This window comes from Triticum aestivum, chromosome 1B (assembly GCF_018294505.1).
Source record: "Triticum aestivum cultivar Chinese Spring chromosome 1B, IWGSC CS RefSeq v2.1, whole genome shotgun sequence".
NCBI lineage: Eukaryota > Viridiplantae > Streptophyta > Magnoliopsida > Poales > Poaceae > Triticum > Triticum aestivum.
Genome location: NC_057795.1, coordinates 67733683 through 67760659, shown reverse-complemented (window position 1 = coordinate 67760659; position 26977 = coordinate 67733683). Strand labels below are relative to the sequence as shown.

Here is a 26977-nt window from a genome sequence, read left to right as displayed (position 1 = left end):
ACTTCAAAAAAATATGTTAAGTTTCAATGTTGAAACTTAGTACGAGCTATCGATAAAAATCAAATATTTTGTGTACTCGTGCGACCAACATAAAAAATGCTTAAAATTATAACTATGAAACTTGTTGAAATTGGGCATTTTTAGATGTAAAAACTGTAAGTTTTATCATTGAAACTTAAAGCTATTTGAATGATTTTTTTTACAATGCCCTCGGCCAGGATTCAATTACTTCGTGAATCTCAAGGCAAATCGAGCGGACGGCAGGGCTTGGCAGGTGAATGCCCCCGCACTTACTTGCCCCTATGAATTTCCGTAGTAATATTCCGCCATGGTTTACGAATCGCTGGCGCTACTTTGAGCGTCTGCCTCAACTGTCTCATGTCATGACTCATGAGAAGTACCACCACCTGAAGTGTGTGTTGAATGCATGTGGCTTCTAGTTGCTCGTCAGTACTCGGTACAAAGTTCAAACAGATTCTCTGTTTCACGGTAAAAGGGTTGTTCACTATTTTCACAGCGCGTAAAATTCTTTACTCACTCATTATTTTTCTTTTATTCATGGAGCTCCATCATGTTTCCCTTTTTCTTTTGCTGCATGTACAGTTGTCTTTGTTGTGTAGTACCTCTCTCCCATAAAACTTGACATTCTATGATACAAATTTTGTCCCACAAAACATTTCATTATCGCTCTTTACATGATTTCACATTTGCTTTACTAAGATCAACATCCTAGATGTAATAGGAGATCTTTCTAAATAACCAAATCGATTTTTACAGGAATTTGCAGGAGAGATCTGCCCTTTATATTAGGCAACAAACAAGCGCAATGGCAAATGGAGACCACGCCACGCCGCATAATAAACCACAATCACTGCAACTAGTAGATGATGAATTCGATAACATCTCCGAGGACGAACCTTACTGGCCTCGACGCCATAACAAGCTACTAAAACAGATTAGAAAAGAAAAAACAAGCTACTAAAACAGGCTAGTGATACACGACAGCCACTCCTTGCTGCCATCCTCCCTTATCAATTCCGTTCATCGACAAGGACACGAGGCCATCCATGGCCTCGCCGGTTAGGCACCAATGCTCCTAAAGCTCATCGTTCGCCTTGGACGTGTGAGCTCGAGAGTGGAAGGCATCCTCAACGATTCTTCCAAAACTGCACCCCAGAAGTGAAATTTAATAAGCATGATGAGTAGTAGCAAGCAAGCAGCGCAAGTAGAGCAAAGTTCAATAGTATGTGGACATGGATGTGAGGAGGATGCAACATACGGATGGTCAGCGCCAAACTCGATGCGGCCGTCGTAGCCGGCTCGGCCGCCGGTTTTCTCCGCACCGCGGGCTGACATGCGGTTCAGAAACGCCGACTCCTCGTCGGTGGCCGGCCGGATCCTGAAGCCTTCGCCGGATCCTTGAGCCTGATGCTTCTCCGCCCAGCGGTTCAGCCACCGCGACTGCTCCTTGGTTGGATACCGCACGCGGATCTTGATGCCTCCTTCCTCTTGACCCACGGCTGCTGCCGAGGCGGCGGCGGAGGCGAGGCTAGCTAGCAGCAGGAGGGAGATGGGAATGGAAGATAGGCGTGCCATCTCGCTTCTTTGGCAGACTGATCTTGCGGAGAGATGTTCTGTTTCTTCGACTGAAGTGTGGCCTGGACTGGACGTTCAATATATGGACGAGGTGCAAGTGCAAAGTGTTGCGCTGATAGTACAAGGCGAAGTATCAGGTGAAAACGAGATTTCAATGAAAATCTGGAAATTCTCCTCGTGGGCCGTCAGATCCACATAGAACGACACAGATCTGAGAGGGGATCCCACCAGCTACTTAAACGCAATTTTATAAATAACCCCTCCTTTTACCCACAAAGTCCTTGACGCTTCCACCACTATCAATTCGTCTTCAATCTCATGGCCGTGATGGATACTCGCCCCACGCCGGCCACGATGCATAGTCCGACGGTGATGACGCGCCCTCCGCCAACCGTGATTTCTCCCCCTCCGCCGTCCATGAACAGCCCTCCGTCTGCCATGTTCCTTGTGCCTCCGCTGGTTTTGACTCGCCCTTCGGAAGAGATGTTGGCGCCGCCTCTCCACGATCTCATCGCTCCTCTATCCCCCGCCATGTCTCAACGTCCTCGTAGCCAAGCAACAGAGTACAACATGTGATTCAGGTACTAATTGTACTACTCTGACATCATAGTTTTATTGCCTCAACCTTCTCGTAGCCGTGGTAGTAGAGTCAGCAGGTGAATCATGGTAACCTCTAACTGTTTTTTCCCGCAAAAAAAAACCTCTCATTGTTTCTTTCATCTCTACCTGCAGGCTGGGAGCTTGAAGTTCATACATTACAGGCTTTGTGCTGATATTTTTGCTTGGACTACTATTTTTCTACATTTCTGAATTTTGTATTTCTGAAAGTTGTCTTGTTATGTAGCCTGAACCTTGTAGTTGATTAAGTTAATGTTGTACCAAGCATTATCATTGTCTTTCCAATACATTGCTTTCCATGCTTAAGTGGGTTGGCTGCTGATTGCTGCTGCATCTGGCTAGATAGCTGGTTGTACTCTCATTGTTTGTTGTCCCTTTTTTTTTCAGAGTTTGCATTGAATTTGAATCACAATGGCAATCTGAACCCAAGTGCAGATTTCTGACCATGTGAAAGCCCACAGCTACATGCTGAAGTTTCTTGGCTTTTATGGCTATGGAAATAATTATACAGAAATAATTTTGCCAATTCATGAAAACGCATGGTTCGTGTCAAAAATCATGGCAAGATGAACTTCCGTCCATGTGCACATTGCTGTCAGTTATGCAACATGAACCAAATAATCCTACAATTGATTCATTCCATGAGTCAAATAAACAATACCCAAAATTCACAATGGATCTTGAATGATATCAATATATAGAAACACGCTTGGACATATTACATAGACGGACTACATCAGATCACACTAAATTAGTGTACATCACAACTTTCGGTACAACTTCACATTGAGCAACTACAAAACAAGCTTTGGTGAATTACGTGTGTGCAACGATTCACAACATCAAACATCAGAAAAGAGAGGCTGCAGAATCGAACGAGGTCGCCGCAGCCGGATGTGACTCAGCTTCAGGTAATGGCCACCGGTTCTTCCATCTTTGTGAATGGTGCCATGCAGAGCGGGACAGCGGGCTAGCTGGCCGTGGTGTGGAGCACGCAGGCTCTGGTGTCGCTGGCCCGACTGCCGTCGCCTGCGTAGCCCTGCTCCACCGCAACACGGTAGTCGTCGCTCGTGACTCTGTGAGGCTACCTGGGTCGACGCCGCAGGTACCCTCGCTTGTTCCAAGGGTGGCTTCCTAGGGCACGGCTCCCCGGGAGCCCTCCCAGCCAAGGGGGGTCCAGCGCAGCGCGTGCCGTCCTGGCCGCTGCAGGTTGTGTCCGTGGCGGCGCCGGTTCCGGTGAGATAGGAACGCAAGCAACCTAGATGGGCTGAGAAGGTAAGGGGGTTATCTATAAAATCAGTTTAAGTAGCTGGTGGGCTCCCATCTTAGATCTGTGCCCTTCCCTGTGGATCTGATGGCCACGAGGAGAGTTTCTAGATTTTCACTGAAATCTTGTTTTCACGTGATACTTCGCCATAGTACAATTTAATAAGATGTGTTTGTAAGAGTTGTCCTCTTACCCGAGCCAGCATCAAAAATTAGTGAATATCCATTTCTCAGTATCAAAAAATACTAAAACATTTCAAAAAAATCAGTTCTTTCGTGCGTGGAAGGTGTTTTAGTGCATGAGGTCCATGCAAAATTTCAGCTCTTTTGGACATCTGAGTAACTCTCAGGAAAAAAAATGGATGCGAATAGTACATGAACAGTTCACTGTTTATGATAAAGGGTTTTCCCCGCTTTATATTATAAAGCAAAACAGTTTACTGTTTCACATACCCTAAATTTGCCTTTTTTTTTGCTGAGAGTAGTATTCAGATGTCCTAATAAACTGAAATTTGGCATGGAACTCACGCACTGAAACATCTTCCATGAAAAAAAAAGAATTTCTTTTAATTTTTCTAGTATTTGTTTTGATTTTACTATTCATGACGGGTGTAGATCAGCTCGGGAGACAAAACGCCCTCCTAAAAAACTAGGGACATTTATTTATCAGTTGCCTTTTTAAAAAAATATCGACTTTTCAAGCCATTGGATTGAAATCCAACGGCTGGCAGTGCATCTTCTTCCCCTAGCTACTTCCATTACCCATGGTGCTGGTGATGTCGCAGAGACCTTGTTTCCCCACCCTACCCATACCACATATGTTATTGGTCATCCCTCAAAGCCCTGCCTGTCTCCGGCGCAGGCACCGGCGCAGCTATCGCATCCCTACCTCTTCCTCCCCTCAAGTGGTGACATCGTGATGAGTCGCCTCATCCTCGCCTCCAGTGAGGTCCTGGCGAGCCTTGTCGGGGACACCACAACCGCGCAAAGCCTCCCATCTTGATCTTGGGCAACACCTTCTTCTTCTTCCAACTCGGTTGACGTGAGATAAACTTTTCAAGCAATTGGGATTTAGCCATTTTGAACTTAGACCGTCGTAAAAATTGTGGGGTTCTTTTATATTTCGTAGTTCTTGCTTGGTGTCATGGCCAAAATCACAAGTTTAATTTTTTTTGGAAAACTTTAGCACAACATGACCCTATTCATAAGTTTAACCCAAGCTGATCCCTTTTGGCAACCCTACACACCATGGTGTTTGATTTGAACCGCGCAACTCCATTGCCAACGGCGTTCCCCCTTGGCCCATACTCGGGCAGTAACCTCTGACTGGGTTGACGTGGCCAAATCAAAATGCCATGGGGAGCAGCGTTTCAGACCCCGACTGGAACGCCAAAGGCAATGGCGTTCCCTTTGAAGGGGTCAGTGACCATTAGGCCACGAGTGGGCCTCCCACTGACCCACTCAGCCTAGCTTTCTTCCTCCTGTCACCGGCTCAAGTTGCAGCCCCCTCCCCCTCTCTCCCCCACTCAAACCTCTCCCAGATTTATTCAAATCGGTGACGTCTATATGTGGATTCGATCCCTTCTTCACCCGTTGAGTTAATCAATCACATCTCCCATGATTTTCTTGGCTGAAATTTAATTATTTGGTGGCATTTGTAAAGTGTACCCAAGTTCTAGTTTTGAGGATTTCTCCCAAATCCATTACATAGTGGTCAGTACAGAGGAGGTGCACCTCCCGGCAGAGGTGCATATCGAGGCAAGAAGCACGGACGCTATCGTCATCCCCAATCTCTACACCAACACGGCCCTCATTGCCAAAATCTGCAATATCCTCGTGTCCATCAAGGACGAGAGGATGGGGGAGGAGATATTTTGTAGACAAGGACAAGCCGGCAATGATCACGAGGTCGGTGGCTCCGGCGAGGGGGTGATCCCAATCACCTCGGACGAGGAGTAGTTTACAGTATGTAATTTTTATTTCCATAGTTGCATCTCGTTTATCTATGAATCTGTGAAAGAAATTTTCTTGTAGCTTGTTTGCAGTGCTACGTTGCATTAGTTTGCTTGGTTTTAAAGGGTTCAAAAATGGGAGGCACCGTTGAACTGGCGCACAATTGAGGGGTCGGCGGGCGATGTCCGCGGATGCGTCCACGAACATATAGGGGTTTGATATTAGCCTATTCCGGTTGAAGATACCCAAAGGGACAAAGGTTTGGACCAGCATATAAGAGAACCTCACATGAAATCTTTTGATGAGAGGACAAGAGAGAACTATACTAAGTGTACCCACACGTGCGCGCAAACTCGTGTCTGGCGAAGCGCGATCATGACGTGGGTAATTTACAGTTCCTATTTTGTCAATTAGGTCTTTACCTTATTCTGCATCGTTCTAAAGCACTATTCCAAGGATAACTATGCACATCAACATGCAGTTACTATGTCGTGGGTAGTGGAGATACGCCGGAGGTGGTTCATGGCATATAGCCAGCTGTTTTTTTCTATGAATTATCGATTTGATCCTATAAGAGGGAGACATCCCTCTCGAGAGAGTCACCACTCGAAACAACAACCCTCTGTTCTCTTCTACTCCCACAGCCACCAAGTCTCTTAGCTCCTCTCCCTGCCGACTACCGTGCAGTGGGTGAGGATACAACATTAGTCTTCGGATGTACCCGATGATCAGTGGCCTGCATGAGTAGTTTGGTGCTAACATTTTGGGAAGTGCTTGCACGACTTCTTCGCCCTTCTTCCTCGACTTCGTCTACATCCAGTACTTGCTCGACTCCCAACCATCATCTTCATCAACTACCCCACTGTAAGGGAAATTTCACCCCGTGATTCGTATTGTTCTTGGTCGATTTGCTAGCCGTGTTATTATCTATGAATCTAGGTTTATCTCGTTAGTAGATGTATGCTGAATTATTTTTGGTGGGTCAAACTTTGTCATTCATGTCATTGAGAAGATTTGGAATTATATCAATGATGGCCATCACATTATTTCCAACATCTTGTTTGCTATTGTGGGATGTTTTATGTTGCTTGAGGATCTTGCTTGACCGTCGGCTGTTTTATGCTGAACATGCTTTAGGATGAGAGACCATCAGCAGCCTGACCTACTCGGCCGTAGGGTGATCATGTATGTACCAGCTGCTGCTACTAGCTAGTGGCAGTTCATTGGGTGTCATCAGCTTATGGTCATGGAGCCATTTGACTGACAAAGTGCGTGTTTGATGCATGTGCTCTCTGTTTGCTCGTCAGGGGTAGTGAAAGTCAAAACAGGCGGTGTTGTTTCACAGTAAAAAAAAGCTGTTCCTAGATATTTGCTGCAGCTTTATATTGTACCTACATAAATGTCATTCTCATATATTTTTCTTTGTTCTAAACCAGCCATCCCCTACCTTTGTCTCCTTTCTATTTTCCGTATAAATGATGTTGTGTCATGTATAAATGATTTGATATCAGACATGCATAGACGATCAGCTGCAGTACAAAACCCCACACACCATGTGCAGAGAGCAGAGTGATCATGCATGAGTCACCGGTGCTACTCAACTGGCCGAAATCACTGTTTTGACCTTATCAGCAATCTTCGTCATAAAATGAACTCGACTTGAAAGTATTTCACAATCTGACCTTTTTAGAAACGCCACAGCCCGCGGCATTGCTGCTCCACGTAAAAACGCCGAGGTATATTGCGTTTCTGCTCTGTTGACATGGCAGGCAGAAACGCCGAGGTTTCATGCGTTTCTGGAAACGCCGCTATTGTTGGCGTTTCTGGCCAGGCTGCAAACGCCAAAGATCGTAGCATTGCTGCCCATGATACAGTGATTTTGGCCTGCATGCAGCTGGCTAGCTAGTCACTAGGTCCAGTATCCCACAAAGCTAACATGCCTACCCTGTGTAGCCTTCACTGGTCCTACTCTCTTACACGAAATTCTTGCGTAGCCTTCACTGCTCCTGTCAATTCACTGCTCTTTGTGGAGATTAAATCTGTAGCAATTAGGGACCAAAGTGTGTTGTAGCTTCACGTGACTAGTACTAGTTGAGGTAGCACAAGCCGACCAATACTTGACGTGACAGTACTAGTTGAGGTAGTGGACAGGGAAGACGTGGCCGCACTTCTGAACACGTGGCCGTGCGATGGAACTCTTTCAACGGTGACGTGCGGCTGCAGCGGCAGCGTACCCAGCTTTCAACGGAATCGAACCCTGATAGGACAGATCGTACAAGCGGCTGCGGCGCACAGCAGAAATCGATCTCGATCTCCCGTCAGACCAGAAACGCCAGCGTTTGTAGACGAGCTAGAAACGCCAATAGTTCTGGCGTTTCCGGCGTGCCACGTCAGCAAGCGACCCTAGCTCGGCCTGGACGGCAACGCGAGCTACCTTGGCATTTTCATGTGGAGCAGAAACGCTGGCTAGGTCGGCGTTTCTATATGGAGTAGAAACGCCACGGTCAATGGCGTTGCGAAAAGGGTCAGATTGTTAAATAGTTTCGTTCAGAGTTCATTTTATGTCATAGTTTCCAGACAAGGTCAAAATAGTGATTTTGGCCTACTCAACTTTCGTGTCATCGATCAACTGATGCATGGAGCGTCTGCCTCAACTGCCTCAAGACAAGTACTACTGCCAGGCAGTTGCTGGTGGCAGGAGTTATCTCACTTCTCAGCCAAAGTGTGCGTTGAGTTTTTTTTTTTGAAAGGAAGTGTGTGTTGAGTGAGGACTGAATGCATGTGGCTTCTGTTTTGCTCGTACAAAGTTGAAAACAGATCCTTTGTTTCACGGGTCATCAATATTTTGCTGGATTTTACCCAGATTTTTTTTGCTGGATTTTTGCAGCATACCAAATATTTTTCCCGCTAATTATTTCTTTTATTCATGAACCTCCACCATCTCTCTCTCTCTCTCTCTCTCTCTCTCTCTCTCTCTCTCCCCCCGCCCAAAAAATGGCATTCTGAGATTCAAATTTTGTTCTAGTACAAAACATGTCATTATAGCACCTTTTTGAAAAAAAACACATTCAAAGAAAGGGCCTTAGAGGGTCAGTTGGGCCTTAATATATTTGAAATCTCCTACAATGTCAAATTTTATGAAAAGTTGAATGAAGTAGTGATTTAGTGTATTTTTTCCCTTGGTGTTCCATTCTGCTCTTTACATGATTTCACATTTGCTTCACTAGATTCTATACAAGTAATAAGACACCTTTCTGAATAACAAAATGGATTTTACAGGAACTTGCAGGAGGCCACCACACTGGAGAATATTCCAGAATTACTAAACAATGACTTCACTAAATAATCTTTTCGAGGTCGAACCCTACTGGCTCAGACGCCATAACGACTTAACGAGCTACCACAAGATCAGCTGCATGCAGTACAAAACCGCACACACTTTACGTGCTAGCCGGATATGTTGTGTTCATAGATGTTTCTGTGATTTTCTTGTTCATATGTGCTAGTTGTATATGTTGTGTTCATAGCTATTTTGGTTCTATGTACTATACATGCTCACATGCTTAGGTATCAGTATAAAGTGCATATTGTGATTGTCATGTTTATTATCTACTTGTGGATTAGATTAATCGATAAGGTGCTAATATTTCCGGCAACTACAAGATCAGCTGCATGCAGTACAAAACCCCACACACTTTGTGGGGGACTGGGGTTGATCATGCATGAGCTACTGGTGCATCCTCAACTTTGGTGTGATCGATCAAACTGATGCATGGAGCGTCTGCCTCAGCGACCTCAGTAAAAGTAGTACTCCCTCCGTTCCTAAATGTAAGTCTTTTTAGAGATTTCACTACAAACTATATACGGATGTATATGGATATATTTTAGAGTGTAGATTCACTCATTTTGATCTGCATCTAGTCCATAGTGAAATCTTTAAAAAAGACTTATATTTAGGAACGGAGGGAGTAGTATACTACCAGACGGTTGCTGCTGGCCGGATTCTCACTTGTCAGCCAAATTAAAGTGTGTGTTGGATGCATATGTGGCTTCCGTTTGCTCGCCAGTACAAAGTTGAAAGTGAAACCGATTCTTTGTTTCACGGTAAAAGGGTTGGTAAACCATATTTGCTTGATTTTCACGGCATGCGAAATTCTTTTCTCAATCATTATTTCTTAATTTCTTTATTCATGCATGAACCTCCACCATGTTTTCGAAAAAAGAAAAACTGCCTGTACAGCATTCCTTGTTGTGTACTACCTCGGTCCCAAAAAACTTGACATTCAAATTTTGTCCCACGTGAACTTCATATGGAGAAAGTAGTGATTTAGTCTCTTTTTTTTGCGTCTTGTGGGTTTGATTACGGCTCTTTAGACGATTTCACATCTGGCTTAATGAGATCTTAAATTCTGAAGGTACAAAGAGATCTTTCTAAATAACCAAATGGATTTTCGCTAAACAAAGACAAATTGCAAATGGAGAGCACACCACAGGGCAGAATAAACCAGAATTACTACTACTACTACCAGACAGTAGACAATGACTCGACTAATCTCTCTGAGGACAAACCCCGTAGTACTGGCTGCGACTCCCTAACGAGCTACTAAAACAGGCTAATGATGCGCGACATGAACTCAGTCATCCTCCGTTATTCCGTCCATCGACAAGGTCATGGATATGGCCGGCCTCACCGGCTAGGTGCCAATGCCCCTAAAGATCCTTGACGTCATGCTGCGAAGAGAATCACAGGGATAAGTAAGCATCAAGCATTAACACAACACAAGTTGAATCGCTAATGCAGCACGCGCCGAATTCATCTACCTCGGCGTGAGAGCGAGACTCCTCCTGACCATCGTTCGGCTTCGCCTGGCGAGCTTTGGAGTGGAAGGCATCCACGACGATCCTGCCAAAACTGCACACCAGAAGCGAAAATTCAATACGGCCGTGAGTGGTAGCAAGCAAGCGGAGCAAGATTCAGTATGTGGGCATGAATGATGGGTGTGAGGAGGAGGGTACATACGGATGGTCCTTGTCATACTCAATGTGGCCGATGTAGGCGTTGCCGGGGAACATGCGGCTCAGTTGCGCCGACTCCTCGTCGGTGCCCGGCTGAATCTCGATGGGCTGGCCGGACCCTTGGGCCGCCAGATGCTTCTCCGTCCAGCGGTCCAGCCACCGGGACTCCTCCTCGCTCGCGTACTGCGTGCTGATCCTGGGGCCCCTTTCCCCTGGATCCGCAGCTGCTGCGGCGCCGGCGCCGGCGGCAGCGAGGCTAGCTAGCAGCAGCAGGGAGATGGGGACGAAAGACAGCCGGGCCATCTCGCTTCTTTGGCAGCAGACTGATCTTGCGCAGAGTCTAGTCTAGTGCTATTTCTTCAACTAAGTCTGGCCTGTGCCGCCTGGATGTGGTCTATATATGGAGAGATGATCACGCCGGTGTGGCCTGCTAGTACAGTTGAGGATGAAGCAGTTGTGCTGTATGTTGCGCTGGTATTAAAAAATTTAAATTTCTCCAAGAAAGTATTAAGAGCAGCGTGGTTAGCTTCATACTCTACTTGAGCATGCTAATTATCAACTTAGCTTAATTTATGTTGAGGCATTCCCTGCATTGTTTGTTGAGGTCAAGTATTAGATTTTAGAAAATGAGCGTTTTATTACTTAAAAGATTTAAGCATCACACCCAACATGATGAGTATAAGTAAAATGCACACATCCAAGCAAGATCCTCTCACACAAACAAAAAATAAAAAAGGCAAAATACAATGAGGCTAGAGTCCATTTAACGCCTAAAGCGTAGAGGAACGCCTAAAGTGTAGGGGAGCAATCCTAAGATCATGTTGCCACCCCTGTTGAGTAAATGTATCCCTCACGGTAGCCTCCAATCGTGTACACACCTCTGTAAGCAGGTATTGATTCTCCACGCGTTGTAGAGAGTACCTTAAACGAAGAGTCCCGATACATCTGTAGATAACCTGCTTTAGAGAAGTACTTTTATCATTAAAAACCTTATCATTTCTACACAGACAAAGCGACCAAATAATGGCAAGCCCTCCCACCCTGAGAAGAGTTCTAAACATACGATCAACCCCATGTAACCAGTTGCCAAATACATTAGCAACATTACAAGGAGGATACAAGCCAGAAGCTATTTGGATGACTGACCATATAGAACGAGTCAGTTTGCATTGGAAGAATAAATACTTTATGTCTTATCATGGTGGCAAAAGACACATTGCGTACTTCCGTTCCAATTGCTCTTAATAAGGTTATCTTTAGTAACAATGACTCATGCCTTTGGGCATCCAGTGAGGGAGGCGCGATGACGGCAACACGCCTTTGGCTTGCTTCAGTGGTTGTAGTCATCGCTAGGTGATCTATGAATCTGGATTAATTTTTATTATTTATGATGTTCGTTGTACTGCCATGATTAAAGATAAATAGATCAGAATTTTTCCCAAAAAACATCTTCCTCGACTTTACCATTCAAAAATGCATGTTTTTATGTCCATCTGGTATCATGTAATATTATACTCCCTCCGTTCCGATTTACTCGTCGTGATTTTAGTTCAAATTTGAACTAAAACCACGACGAGTAAATCGGAACGGAGGGAGTAGTGATTTTGGTAGGCAAAAAGAATGTCAATAGCTTCTAGTCAAGCAAAGAGAGCATAAGTTCCGAACCTTATACTTGAGTATATCACTAGCAAACATGCCAGTGTGTTGCAACGGGGAAACAAACCACCTAACCTAATAAGTATAGAAAACCAAATGATGCATCTAGTTAGTTCTTCGGTCTATACAAAATTGATATGACAATATTCCATGTACCGCGGGCATTTGTTCTCCTCTATATAGAGATGATGCACTTACCTGCAAAGAAGTATGCGCTGGTAAAACAAAAGGATATTATAATGGATATATTAAAGTCCAAGATCCATTGACAATAGGTAAAAAAGATTAATTTTTTCACACAAAAAGGTTAAAAGATTAAACAATTGATGTACACCTTTGTATAAATCTATGGAAAATCAAATGTACTCCCTCCGTCCGGAAATACTTGCCGAAAAGATGCATAAAAATGAATGTATTTAGAACTAAAATACATCTAGATACATTCATTCCTCCGACGAGTATTTCCGGACGGAGGGAGTATGAAATTACTCACCAAGATGCATGACGAAATAGTGACATACTCCCTCCGTTCCTGAATATAAGGTGCACCAGTTTTCATGCAACTCAAACTTATGTTTGTTTGACCAAGATTATAGAATGAAACATCAACATCTACAACACAAATAAATAAAATATGAAAATATTTTTCATGATGGGTGTAATGATAAAATTTTGTTATTGTAGATACTGATATTATTTTTTCTAAAAACTTGGTCAATATGCATAGCCTCATCTTGCTTGTTTCTAAACATGCACTTGTTGTTTTTTGTTAATTTTCATGACAAACCAAGAATATCAATTTACTTTATTATAGTAGGTATAGGCCACCAAGCGTGTTATTTTGCAGATAACTTGACCATCCTCATCTTGCTTGTTTCTAAATATCCACTTGGTGTTGACGATGTTATTCTTCCTATTGCGCTTCTCGATCAATGTATGTACATTGTTTCTTTGGAAGTTATGAAGCTCTTCTTGCATATCATTTACACATTCCGCATATTCAAGAGCTTCTTCCACCCTGAAAGATTCACTGGAATAGACAAAGGAGTAATGTTGTTAACAATTTGCGAGCCTAGTTTTTATCGAGTGATTCTCCCTTCTTTAATGTCTCCGAGGTTTGGTTGACAGAATGGTAGTTCTTCACTCTAGCCTTGACTCGTGGAAGTTTTTATTTTCAATATGAGGTTCTTCTTATTGTGGCGGTTGTTGATCCACTTCTCCATCTTCTTCGTTTGAAGGAGCCTCCTTGTTTGCTAGAGGTAACTTGCCCCATGTTTTGCTTTGGAGAGAGGACACGGCCCATAACGGAGTTCCCTTGTTAGATGAAGTGTGTTGATCGTGATCCCATCAAGGCAAACACAAGACACCAATACGATACATACACAGTTGGATACAATTAATCCATAGGTCCAGATGAATGTTGCCCATGGGAAAGGATGATTAACACGTTCATGCATTACTTGTTGTATGCGTGCTTAGCTTAGCAGCTCATGCAACGTTTTTTTAGAATGACGGGCAAACCAAACTAAACCAAAATATGAGCAAGATGTTTGAGTAGAGTCACGATGCTAACATACAAACTACACACACACACATATCACCTATATCACTAAGCTCCCTGGGGGTAAATCACCTAGGAATCGATTGGGAAGAGAAATTTTACCTGACCTATGCATAATGTATTGTCTAGAGATATTACTCAAGTCAAGTAGTTTGTGAAGGAGCGCTAGGGAGACTAGGTCGTATAAGGCCGCCGTTATTTATATGCTTGAGATGAGGTTATTTCTGATAGACTTAGGGATCTTGATTTCTTCAGGATTCAGTCCCAGATGGACGGCTGCGAGTTAACAACTTTATCTTTGTTCTCTTTCTGAAGTTTCTATTAGAACAATTGTTCTTTCTCTTGACTGAGTAATTTTATTTCATTGCAATTGCAATGGCATGCTGCTAATTGTTTTGTTATTAGCTTATAGGATATTATTCGTACAAGAAGAAGTTATGGGAGTGGATGGGGAGCACACCACTCCCCCCCCCCCCCCCTCTAGTCCCCTCTTTTTTCTGACTTATATCAGGTCAATATGCTCATTATTGAATTCCTTTTGTTGAGATCATTGTCAAGGCAGTGATGCTCCAATAACAATATAGATACAAATACTGAATCTATTCATAGTGTGGAGCAGTCTGCTATGAGTCCTCATGTTTGTTCCACTTCCATGCTGCAGCATCCTCTTACACATGTTTACCTTAAGGAACTCTTGCCAAAGAAGATGCAAATGGTGAAGAGATGACCAATGTCTGGCTGATGATACATTGTTGTGCTCTGGGCATGTACAAAGAAAAAAATAAACAACCATGGGTGTTTCTTTTACTAGGTGCGTACTGTAATTATTTGACATTTACCTTGCAGCTTTCAGATAACCTGAAGATATCCTAAGGTCATAAGCATAAAAAAGGTTATTTGACGACGAGCCAGTGTGGACGATCAAAGTGTTGGTAGTGTCCACCAAACCTAGCTTTAGGCATCGTACTAGCAGAAAAAAAAATGCAATTCTGTTATGAATATATGCCTCTTTCTAGGCAGTCTCCAAGTGAGTATTTAGCAAAAAACTACCACAATTTGTGAAACCGTGCCTACAAACTACCACTTTACAAATTTATGCCGAAAACTACCATTTTCTCACTAATCTTTGACTAAAAACTATCAAGTCTGGAAAGAGCCCGATTTGGCTCTTTTAAACACGTTTTTGATAGAGTTGGCCCACACATAAGCGGGCTAAAAAAGCAATCAGGTCCTTAGTTTTTTTTTAAATGCAATCCGGTCCTTCAGCGACTGGTGGGGGCCGGCGGCTGCGTGCGCGCGTGCGAGGAGGCGCTGGGATGCGTGACGCGCGCGCTGGCCACGACTGTGGGTCGCGGCAGCCAGGTCCAGCGCGAGGGCCCTGGCGGCGTGGCGAGGAGGCTCGTGCTTTGGCCGTTCTGGTCAGGCGCGGCGTGGATCTAGCAAGGCGAGCTCGCGACGGCCCTGCGAGCTGCGCGTGCTCGGGGCGTGCCGTGGGGAGGATCCTGCTCGCGCTGCTGCGGCGGGCCGGCAGGGCGGCTGCTCGAGCGGCTGCGCAAGGGCTATGCGCGCGGCTGCTTGTGCGCGTGCGGCGGTGGGGCTGTGACGAGGTGCGGCTGTGCAGTGCGACGGGGCTGCGCGAGAGGAGGAGCTCGTGCCCGTGCTACTGCTGCAGGAGAAGGAGAGTTGGCAGAGGAGAAGGTGACGGAGAGGAGGCAGAGGAGAAGGAGACGGAGAGGAGGCAGTGGGGAAGGAGAAGAGGGGTTGGGCTGCTGCGGCTCAGCAAGGAGAAGTAGAGGAGCACGAGCACCGCCGCCACGACGCTCGCCGCTTGCTGGCCGGCTGGCTTGCGTGCAGCCGTAGCCGCAGCCGCCGTTGCCGCGAGCGTGCTGGCCAGCCGTGCTGGGCCTCGCCAAGGACTGGATTGTTTTCTTTTTAAATAAGGACCCGGTTGCTTTTTTAGCCCGCTTATGTGTGGGCCAACTCTGTCAGAAACGCGCTTAAAAGAGTCAAATTGGGCTTTTTCAGACTTGGTAGATTTTAGTCGAGGATTAGTGAGAAAATTGTAGTTTTCGGCACAAATTTGTAAAGTGATAGTTTGTAGGCATGGTTTCATGAACCGTGGTAATTTTTTTGCTAAATACTCTCTCCAAGATGAGTTGGAAATGCGGGCCATGATGAGTTATTCTGACTTGTTCATGTTCACGCCATCTAGACATAGTTTATTTATCCTTATGGAACAACCTTTGGGTGTATGTTTGCCAGTGTGCTACTATGATGTGTTGCCTTTTAAGTAGACTAGCGGTTGGGGCACGCCACCTGATAGAAAGTTGGGCGGTGCCATGTTGAACACGCCCCTTCCACATTGCTGGATGTACTTCACAGTGTTAAAGAAAGTGGCTTAAGAGTCATATTATATTAATATGTCTTTATAGTTTACATGACCGACAACCTAAACAACAGTTGTTCACAAGCAACACACAGGGCACAAAAGCGAAGGTAGAGGAACAATCAATCTATCCCTCGTGAAAAGGAGGTTCTGCCCAAACGAAAGAGAGACAGTAGGTTTTTCGTACGCCAGTAACCTACGCACTATGCATGTTAAGATCTGCTGATGTGGCAAGTTGATGACGTGGACATGATGCATGTTAAGATAAATATTATAGTGGGGATCAATCATTTAGGTATATAGGATAACATAATAGTATTGTTGGGGGGGGGGGGGGGGGCATTGCCCCCCTACCCTGAGTGTTTACATTAGAAATTTTGTGGTCATGGACTTCGCCAATGTTGATGAAACCAAGCACCAAAGCCATTCACGTGTGGGTCGCATTTGAGGGTCCGTGTTGATACCGAACTTTTATCATTACACCCATCACGAAAAATACCGAATATGAAGCTGTATGGGTTGCTGCTCAAAATAGAAGAAAACAAATATGAGATGAAATAACATAGAACTCCATAATTTAAAATTGCATAGCTAGCAAACTAACCCTTGTAATTGCGTATGTTGTAAGCACAGTTATCCAGCCGACTAGGGCGGGGACGACAAACGATAACTTAAACAAATTCAAATGAGCCCACACAATGAACAAGATCAAACTGATTGCTGCGGCTGTGGTAAGCAGTGCGATTAGAACCATCAGGTTGCCTGGTAAAGAGAGTCTCTTTAAAATTGGTGTGTCAAGGGAGAATTTAGAGGCAAAATTTTTGTTTGCATCCATACCGAGGATAAAGAGGTGCATCGTCACGTTGGCGGATACATTAAAAACTCCAACCAGTGCAATATCGTAAGGAGACTTTTTGCGGAACTTGAGCATCACGTACCACACTAGGGGGAATCAGAACATAGTTACATTGTTAGAAAGAGAAGTGGTATGCCTACGAGAAGGACATAGATGTATCTTACCGGTGGGTACAGTGAGAAGAGCCGAGATGTATGTGCCCCATGATATCTCTGTGTGTGTCTCGAAGAAATCTAAGATTCGACGGGCCTTAAAATATAGGATTGCGATGCTGCTGGACACACAAAAAAAATTTCATACGTCGTCGATCATCACAGCATGTGACGGCGACTGATACGTCGTAGCGCCGGGAGGACCTTGCGCCACTTCCGTGCCCCGATGACGATCCACGCCATGGAGGCAGTTCTCACTGAGGCGAACACCACCAGGGCGGCGATCATGGGGATGTTGTTGGGCAAGCATTTAGGGGAGGGTAGACCGGCACCACTAGCGCCGACCACTTCGTTGTCAGCTCGTCGCCACGATGCATAGCACTGCCATAGCTGCTAACATGTTGTCGATGTGCTTGCTCTGCTCTTTTAGAAATGAGTCTCAAGCCAAGCCCAATTTTAAATTAACAAAGTCATCAACCGGCCAAAGATTACGACAACCAACAACTTATATGAAAAAAGAAAGTGATACGTACAAAAAATATCCATGATTTTAGAAAATGTTTGAAAATCTTTAAAAATGTTTACGAGTTTGAAAAAAAATCACGAGTTTAAAAAATGTTCATGATTTTCAAAAATTGTCGACGATTTCCTGAAAATGAGAGTGATATTGTATCTCTTGGGTTGGGAGAAGACACAGTGAGCCTCTTGGGTTGGTCCATGCCCGGGCGGTCTGTTTTTTAAGTTTGTTTTCCTTTTCCATCTTTTTTTCTACTTTAACTAGTTTCGGACTTCAAAAAAGCTTCGAAAATTAAAAAAATAGAATTTTGAAATAAAATGTCTAATAATTCGTAAATCTTTGTGGATTCAGAAAATGTTCACGACTTTTAAAACATGTTCACAGGTTCAAAAAATGTTCGCAATTTTGAAAAAAAGTTCGTGAAGTCAAAAAATGTTAATGATTTTTAAAAAGAGTTCATGTATTAAAAATGTTATTGAAATTTAAAAAAGAATTGCCAATACAAAAACCTTTCATGAATTGAAAAATATCCTAAAAATTAAGAAACTGTTCATGACTTACAAAATAGTTTATTGATTCATAAAATGTTAGCTGATTCAAAAAATGATCATGCATTTCAAAAAATAATCGTTAAATCAAAAAAATGTTCATGAATTTCAAAAATTGTTCCACAAATTTTTTATGTTTGTCGAATCTAGAAATGTTCGCCTATTCCAGGAAAATATTTTAAAACAAGCTTGTAATTTTTTTAAATGTTTGCAAATAGTATAGTATGTTCATGAATTCAAAAAATATCCATGATTTTGGAAAATGTTTGAAAATCTTTAAAAATGTTCAGGAGTTTAAAAAAATGGTCATGATTTTCAGAAATTGTCAACGATTTCCTGAAAATGAGAGTGATATTGTATCTCCATGATGCAGCAAAATGTGGTCATGACCATTGGAAGTTATAAAAAAAATCACCTGTTGCAACGCTCGGGACGTTTTGCTACTATTATCCCGTGGTGAATTATCGCCCAAAGGTGTGCAATAACTTCAAAAGTATTGTGTGGGCATATAATAGCAAAATATAAAGCTCAAACAGGACTTGATTTTTGAAACTAATCGCATTCTCTGAAATTTGCTAAAAATAAAAAGAGGTTAAATTAAGCATGTTTTAAACCCAAAAAACCGAGAAGACGGCCAGGCCCATATTCCAGCTCGTACACCTCTCGCCTCTCGCGCTTCCAAACCCTGCTGCCGCCGTCGCGCTCGCCTCCTCTTCCCCGCTCCATCTCTCCGATCAGGGTCAGGTCGACGAGCGCGGGCGGCGGGGTCCGTCGGAAAGCTCGCCGGCAAGGGACGATCAGTCTTCTCCCCTCTTTCCTCGGAGTAGTAGGTCACCGGAGGCAAGCGATCTCCTCTAGCTCCGGCGGCGCCACCATCAGGAAACGGCGACCTCGAGGCCGACCAGGTCTTGCAGTGGTTAGACAACGTGGGCGAACAGGTAGTTCAGCTACGGCTAGCTGCGTCCTTCTGGGTTCGTAACCCTCCTTAATTGCCAGGGTCGCACTGCCTGCCTCTGAATCGGAATAATTTCTACGGTTTCTTTGTCAGATTATTACTCGCATATATGCATTGTGGCTCTTATATCTCAAATACTTTCTTCTTCAAACAAGAAACCAACTGTTTAATTAGGGCACCTGCAAGTGTTAAATTGCAGTTTACTTGTTTAATTAGGGCACCTGCAAGTGTTCAATTGTTTTGTGGCTTTTCCTTTCATATTGTGTTAAATTGCAGTTCACCTGCTTTGTGGGTTATAATTAGGGCGCCTGTAAATACTTGCTTGTTTTGTTGCTTTTCCTTTGGTTTGGTATTTTTGCCCAAAACAATTGCCTTTCTAGCTTATGCCTGCCGCACCAGACCAACTACCAATTCCATGACTTTTTGTTAGTGCATCGCGTGGAACAGATGAAAGGAGCAGTGAGATTGTGTTGATCAATAGGTTTGGATCTCGGTTTGCGTCTGTGATTCTAGCAGTACACACCAGGAAAGATAGTGCGGGCACCTTGGAATTTTGTTGGCAAATGGCGATCAACGGTAGTAGCTCCAGCAAAAGAAAAGTTGAAGCGCAGCAAGAGGGGGAGAGCAGCTCCAAGAAGCTGAATGTCACCGTGGGGTTGGAGACCCTTGACTGTAGTATCTGCTCTGCGCCCCTCAGGCCTCCGATATTCCAGGTACCGCATCTATGTGTGTGATCACTTGTCTTTCAACTCAAGCTTTTATTTCAGTTATTATAAAGCAGAAGTTAAAAGAAGAGCTTGGATGAATCTATTTTTGGATGTAGTGCTACTTAATTGGACAGAAAGTGTTTCTTGTAAACCTTACATAATTAGCTATGTTAGCTCAAATAATGGAATGTTTGTGGTAGTAACCTATCATGCTGTCATGTAGTATTTCGATTCTTTGTTTCTGGTAAGATTTATTCTTACTGGGATTCTTTTAATTCTTTCTATTCCGCAGTGCTCTGTGGGGCATTTCATATGCTCCTCGTGCCGTGAATGCGAGGATCAACTGGACCACAAGTGCTCCACATGCTCTGTCAAAACTTCCTACAAGCGCTGCTTTGGAATGGAACATGTCGCCCAGTCAGTCACAGTTGCTTGCTCCAATGACAAGTACGGATGTGCGGAGAAGTTCACCTACTAGAAGAAAGAAGAACACGAGAAAGCATGCCCGAATGCCCCATGCTTCTGCCCAGAGTCCGGTTGTCAATTCGCTGGGCCAACAAAGATGCTCCTGAACCATTTCACTACCCAGCACAAGTGTCCATCTACAAAACTACCAAACTCTGGCACGGTGTCTCTCCACCTGAAACCGGGCTTACATGTTCTGCAATGCACCGGCACCAGCTACTTTATCTTGCTCAGCATGGCATCGAAGCCTTTTGGACATGCCATCTCAGTCGTCTGCGTCCAACCAAACGTTACGGAATTCAGGTTCGCATGTACTATGAGCTATGACTGCCTAACGACCGGCTGCTGTGGAAGTACAAGCTGCCACATAAGGAGCTCTTCGCTCTCTGATGGGCTTCCGACAGTGTATGACTTGATACTTCCCAAGGGAAAGGTTTCTGATGATGAAAACAGCATCGTGCTCAAAGCCACCATTCGTCGTCAACCATTAGGTCTCAGCAGATCTTGTTTTCGAGAAATGGGTCCGACTCCTGCACTTGAACGAAATCCCGATACTTGTGATGTTGAGGAGGAGGAGGAGGATCATGAGGAAGAGGAGGAGCATAATGAGGAAGAGTTGGATGATGATCATGAGGACGAGGATGATGATGATGATGATGATGATGATGAGGAGGAGGAGGAGGAGGAGGAGGAGGATAATGAAGAAGAGTTGGATGATGATCATGAGGACGATGGTGATGATGATGAGGAGGAGGAGGTGGATGAGGACTAGGAGGATAAACCTTGAAGTCTCAGCGGCCAGCAGATCCAGTCTTCGAGGAAATGCCCCGACTCCTGCTGTTCAACGAAGATCCTACTCTGACACTGATGATGTGGATAATACACCTTTAAGTACCGGCCTTGTTTCGAGAATTGGGCCAGATCCTTCTGCTGGGTTTTCTTCTACCTCTTTTTTACCTTCTAGGCTTTGTGTGACTTTCAGTTTAAAATCGGCTATCTCAGCTGATTGATGTCGTTAGCTCTGTATTCATAACTTAAATATTAGTACAAAAACAAAGTCAGGAGAAAACCCTTCAGGTTACCTCAAATAAGTACTCCCTCCGTTCGGAATTACTCGTCCAAAAAATGAATGTATCTAGATGTATTTTAGTTGTAGATACATCCATTTTTGTGACAAGTAATTCTGAACCGAGGGAGTATCAGTCTTGCTCGTTTATGCTAAAGGCTTAGCGTGGACTTGCTGCCATTTTGCCTGGCCTCAAAAAAGTATGAACCACCACCTTTTTGCATACTAGCAGGCATTGCTTCTTTTCGGTTTCTGTGTGACTACATGAGATCCGAAGATCGCAGGTGGCCGCAATATCTTGAGGGTCATAAGATGAGATGTTTTTCAGAATGCTGAGGACAGTCAGAATCAGATTTTTGATTATCTGGAGAGGAAAAAAAATGAAACCCTCTGTAATTTTTGGCTGGAGTAGTTGATGATTCTGAAGTTTGATTTTTCTTAAGATTTGTTTGTTTGCCTTTCCCGGACTCTGCCGCCGCCAGCACCCCGCACTCGTCTCAGCGCGAGGCCCCCCACTGGATAGCTCGACACAGAGGGAGCAGCGTAGGAGAAGGATCATCGCCGTGTCAGGCCCAATATCAACTCTGAACTTGCTGAACTTAACTGAAACTGTCGATTTCCACTGATGCGAAGCGTTATCTGGCGACCCTCCTGGCCGTGCAAGCCGCATCCAATGGACCAAGTTCAGCTACCTCTCTAGAACACTCTTTACTCCTGTCTCTTGTGCGGGCCACTTCGCAGACGGCTCGTCCCCTCCGAAGACCATGAGCCATGCCACCATGGACAGAACGGTGAGAGCTCCAACCGTGTTGTGTGCATTGCTCTCTTCTTCTCTTCTTCTTCTTCTTCTTTGGGGTTTTCCCGATCATGAGGGGATGTGACCCGGTGGCAAATAGACCTTTGTGACCAATTAGATAAAATAAAAACTTTAATGGCCGTATTTTGGCGTGCAACTTGTTGTTTTGGGTTGTTGTTCTTCAATTCTGGAGCTAGGTAAAACCCTAGCCACCTTCCGAGTCGCTCCTGGGCGACTCAGAGCATCTCCAGTCGTTCGGCCCCCCAGGGCGCCGAAAAAGAGCGGCCTGGGGGCGAACCGGTGCTAGATCGGCCCCTGGGGTTCGTTTCTCCCCAGCCACGCCCCCAGGTGCCCCCCTCCCCCCCAAGGCACCCCATATTCGAACCCCATCGTACCCACTCAAAAAAACCACAAACAGGCGATCATCGCAATAGTTCGGCGATCCGGTGCCACACTTCGGCGATCAAATGAAAGGACGCGCGGTAGTTCGGCGTACAAAAAAGGAAGGACGCGGACGGAGTGCATCAAACGTCGAGCTCCACCATGGGCGTCGCCGTCGGCGTACGCGGGCTGGGAGGAGTCGCCGCAGCTTCCGGGCTGGTCGGCGCGGCGTCTGTGCTGCTGGGCGCGGCGGAGGCAACGTTGGTGGGGCTGTGCGTCGCGGAGGCATCATCATCCGTCGGGCTGGGCGGCGGCGACGGCGGAGGCGTCGGCGTCGCCGGTATCTGGTTCAGGATGAGGCCTCGCTCCACCAAGAACCATCCCTTGAGCTTCTCATCGCCGCTCTGGAGCATGTCAGCGCCGCCCATCAAGAAGGCGAGGTCGTTGTTCCTCTTCTTGGCGTCTTGAGCTTTGAGTTTCGCGGCGGCGTTGGTCCGGAGCAAGTCGAGCTTGACGGCGCTGTTCGTCATCAAAACAGCCCACCTCGCCTCAGTTTTCTCTTCTCGCTGGGCGGCCCTGGTCTTGGCGTCGGCGAGGTAGTGCTCGATGGACTCTTGCACGCGAGCGGCAGCCGACTCGGCGTGTTTCGCCTTCTTGGCACCTTTGTTGCCGTCCGGGCGCCCGCGGTTGGCGCGTCCGGCTTGTACGTCTCTTTGGCCTTGGCGAGGGTGCGTCGGACGCCCGCCCATTTCTCACACTTGTCGATCCGCTTGAAGACGTGGAGGTACTTGAACTCTACATCATTGTCATCGCGGAACATGACGAACATGCGTAGCAGCTGCGCCGAGGAAAAGAACATCAGTCCGCACCAGCGCGCGCCAGGGCGCGCACATGGCGAAAGGCAACAGTAAGGACGGCGTGCTCTACCTGATCCTTGACGCTGGTGCCGCTCTTCGGGCGAGCCGCGACCTTCTCGACGATCCCATGCCATTTGTTGCACGCCATTTGGATGAGCCCCCAATGGTTCACCATCGCCTTCGACCCACGCTTCATGTGCACGCCTTTGAAGTAGGGGTCGACGAGCTTCCGCTCGTCGAACTCGACCTTGATGCGGGCCCAATACATCTCGATGCTCTGCTTCGTGTCGATGACCGGGTCGAGGAAGACGACCTTCCACGCTTCGGCGAGGCACTCCTCTTCCTTGGACGCCCACTTGATGCGCGGCTCGCCGGTCTTGGCCGCCTTCTTCTTCTTCTTCTTGCCTTTCCTCGTCGGCGCCGGCTCCTCCTCCTCTTCTTCCTCCTCCTCCGGCTCTTCCTCGCCGTAGTCGAGCTCGTCGTCCATGTCGCCGAGGTCAATCGAGTAGTCTTGGGTAGTGAACCTGGGGAAAGCGGCGGCGGCAGCCGATCCGGCTGCGATGATGTCTTCCATGTCGGCCTCTGTCGCGTCGGCGTCGCCGAGATGCGACGAGGAGGAGGCTTGCGAGTAGAGGCCGCAGCGAAGTGGTGGTGTCGGTGAGACTGCGTAGTCTGGCGGCGAGTACGTGTACGGCGGGTACTGCACGCCGGTGAACGTGGGCGAGGGCATGCGCTGGATTGGGCGCCCATGGGGGAAGGTGATGTTGGGGTTGAATCCACCATGGGCGTCGCCATCGGCATAGCCCGGCAACGGCGTGCTCCATGGGTGCGGCGACGATGAGAACCCGGCCGGAGAGCCGACGCTTTGCTGGCTTCAGGCCGCATACGGGTGCCCACCGAGTGGATTCATCATCGTCGCTGATGACCCACAAGTGTATGGGATCTATCGTAGTCCTTTCGATAAGTAAGAGTGTCGAACCCAACGAGGGGCAGAAGGAAATGATAAGTGGTTTTTGGTAAGGTTTTCTCTGCAAGCACTGAAATAGTAGGTGACAGATAGTTTTGTGATAAGATAAATAGTAACGAGCAACAAGTAAATAAAGTAAATAAAGTGCAGCAAGGTGACCCAATCCTTTATGTAGCAAAGGATAAGCCTGGACAATTTCTAATAATGAGGAAAAAGCTCCCGAGGACACATTGGGAATTATCGTCAAGCTAGTTTTCATCACGTTCATAAGATTCGCATTCAGTACTTTGATAATTTGATATGTGGGTGGACCGGTACTTGGTACCGCCCTAACTTGGACAAGCATCCCACTTATGATTAACCCCTATTGCAAGCATCCGCAACTACAAAAGAAGGTATTAAGGTAACCTAACCACAGCATTAAGCATATGGATCCATATCAGCCCCTAACGAAGCAACGCATAAACTAGGGTTTAAGCTTCTGTCACTCTAGCAACCCATCATTTACTTATTACTTCCCCATTCCTTCCTCTAGGCCCAAATAATGGTGAAGTGTCATGTAGTCGATGTTCACATAACACCACTAGAGGAAAAGACAACATACATCTCATCAAAATATCGAACGAATACCAAATTCACATGACTACTAATAGCAAGACTTCACCCATGTCCTCAGGAACAAACATAACTACTCACAAAGCATATTCATGTTCATAATCAGAGGAGTAATAATATGCATAAAGGATCTGAACATATGATCTTCCACCAAGTAAACCAAATAGCATCAACTACAAGGAGTAATCAACACTACTAGCAACCCACAGGTACCAATTTATGGTTTTGATACAAGATTGGATACAAGAGATGAACTAGGATTTTGAGAGGAGATGGTGCTGGTGAAGATGTTGATGAAGATTGACCCCCTCCCGATGAGAGGGTCATTGGTGATGACGTTGGTGATTTCCCCCTCCCGGAGGGAAGTGTCCCCGACAGAACAGCTCTGCCAGAGCCCTAGATTGATTCCGCCAAGGTTCCGCTTCGTGGCGGCGGAGTTTCGTCCCGTAAGCTTGCCCATGATTTTTTCCAGGGTAAAAGTGATGATATAGCAGAAGATGGACGCCGGAGGCCCACCAGGGGCCCCAGGAGATAGGGGCGCGCCCTGTAGGGGGGCGCCCCCCTGTCTCTTGGACAGGGTGTGGGGCCCCTGGCCTATTTCTTTTGCTCATAAATTCTTAATAAATCCAAAAAGTTGTTTCATGGAGTCTCAGGACTTTTGGAGCTGTGCAGAATAGGTTTCCAACTTTTGCTCCTTTTCCAGCCAGAATTCCAGCTGCCGGCATTCCCCCTCTTCATGGTAAACCTTGTAAAATAAGAGAGAATAGCCATAAGTATTGAGATATAATGTGTAATAACATCCCATAATGCAATAAATATTGATATAAAAGCATGATGCAAAATGGACGTATCAACTCCCCCAAGCTTAGACCTCGCTTGTCCTCAAGCGGAAGCCGAAATCGAAAAATGTGTCCACATGTTTAGAGATAGAGGTGTCGATAAAAATAATATACGGACATGAGGGCATCATGATCATTCTAATAACAGCAATATATATAGATTTGGTCATATGATTTCTTATGCTCAAGTAACAAGCAATTCACAATGTCAAGTATGGTTCAAAAATTTCATTGGGAACTAACAAACTATAATCTCAGTCATTGAAGCAATTGCAATTTATCATAACATCAGAAAGAGTCAATAATAGAGCTTTTCAACAAGCTCACATACTCAACTATCTCGTAGTCTCCTATAATTGCTAACACTCACGCAATACTTGTGGTTATAGAGTTTCAGCCGGACACTGAGAAAGATAGGGGCTTATTGTGTTGCCTCCCAACGTATTCACCTTTAGGTGATGTCAACAATAATAGCCTATGCCAACTTACATCCAATTGGATATATGTATCATGATCTTTCAAACATGAGGATCTTGCCAAAGGATAAAAATAAAAAGGGAAAGGTAAGGATCACCTTGACTCAAGCATAAAGTAAAAACGTAAAGTAAAAGATAGGCCCTTCGCAGAGGGAAGCAGAGGTTGTCATGCGCGTGCAGAAAATCTTAATGCAAAAGAACGTCGCTTTATATTGCCCCTTGTATGTGGACCTTTATTATGCAGTCCGTCGCTTTTATTACTTCTCAACAAGTTCGTACAAAGCTTATTTTCTCTGCACTAATAAGTCATACATATTTAGAGAGCAATTTTTATTGCTTGCGCTGATGACAACTTACTTGAAGGTGTTGGAAATATGCCCTAGAGGCAATAATAAAATGGTATTATTGTATTTCCTTGTTCATGATAATTGTCTATTGTTCATGCTATAATTGTATTAACTAGAAACCATAATACATGTGTGAATACATAGACCACAACATGTCCTTAGTGAGCCTCTAGTTTACTAGCTCGTTGATCAATAGATGGTTATGGTTTCCTGACCATGGACATTGGATGTCATTGATAACGAGATCACATCATTAGGAGAATGATGTGATGGACAAGACCTAGTCCTAAGCATAGCACAAGATCGTGTAGTTTGTTTGCTAAAAGATTTTCTAATGTCAAGTATCATTTCCTTAGACCATGGGATTGTGCAAATCCGGGA

The 26977-nt window shown here is 45.3% G+C and overlaps 3 protein-coding genes and 1 long non-coding RNA gene across 4 annotated transcripts; 2 read left to right on the top strand and 2 right to left on the bottom strand.

Annotated features, from left to right (window-relative positions):
- Positions 1-706: 706 nt before the first annotated feature.
- LOC123107600 (uncharacterized) lies at positions 707-1686 on the bottom strand. Its single transcript, XM_044529574.1, has 2 exons — positions 1280-1686; positions 707-1166 (listed from the first exon to the last, which is right to left on the bottom strand). The coding sequence occupies exons 1-2, from the start codon at positions 1594-1596 to the stop codon at positions 1097-1099; spliced, it is 387 nt and encodes a 128-aa protein (XP_044385509.1). The 5' UTR covers positions 1597-1686; the 3' UTR covers positions 707-1096.
- Positions 1687-1879: 193 nt separating this feature from the next.
- On the top strand, positions 1880-2547 carry LOC123107593 (uncharacterized). Its single transcript, XR_006451699.1, has 2 exons — positions 1880-2177; positions 2329-2547. It is a non-coding gene; the product is annotated as an uncharacterized lncRNA (long non-coding RNA).
- A 7314-nt stretch (positions 2548-9861) lies between these two features.
- On the bottom strand, positions 9862-10817 carry LOC123107583 (uncharacterized). Its single transcript, XM_044529559.1, has 3 exons — positions 10454-10817; positions 10255-10345; positions 9862-10164 (listed from the first exon to the last, which is right to left on the bottom strand). Exons 1-3 carry the CDS (start codon positions 10750-10752, stop codon positions 10144-10146), a joined length of 411 nt encoding a protein of 136 aa, XP_044385494.1. The 5' UTR covers positions 10753-10817; the 3' UTR covers positions 9862-10143.
- A 7962-nt stretch (positions 10818-18779) lies between these two features.
- Positions 18780-21210, top strand: LOC123086921 (myelin transcription factor 1-like protein). The gene is made up of 2 exons (XM_044508780.1): positions 18780-19793; positions 20080-21210. Exon 2 carries the CDS (start codon positions 20350-20352, stop codon positions 21022-21024), a length of 675 nt encoding a protein of 224 aa, XP_044364715.1. The 5' UTR covers positions 18780-19793; positions 20080-20349; the 3' UTR covers positions 21025-21210.
- The last annotated feature ends 5767 nt before the right edge of the window (positions 21211-26977 follow it).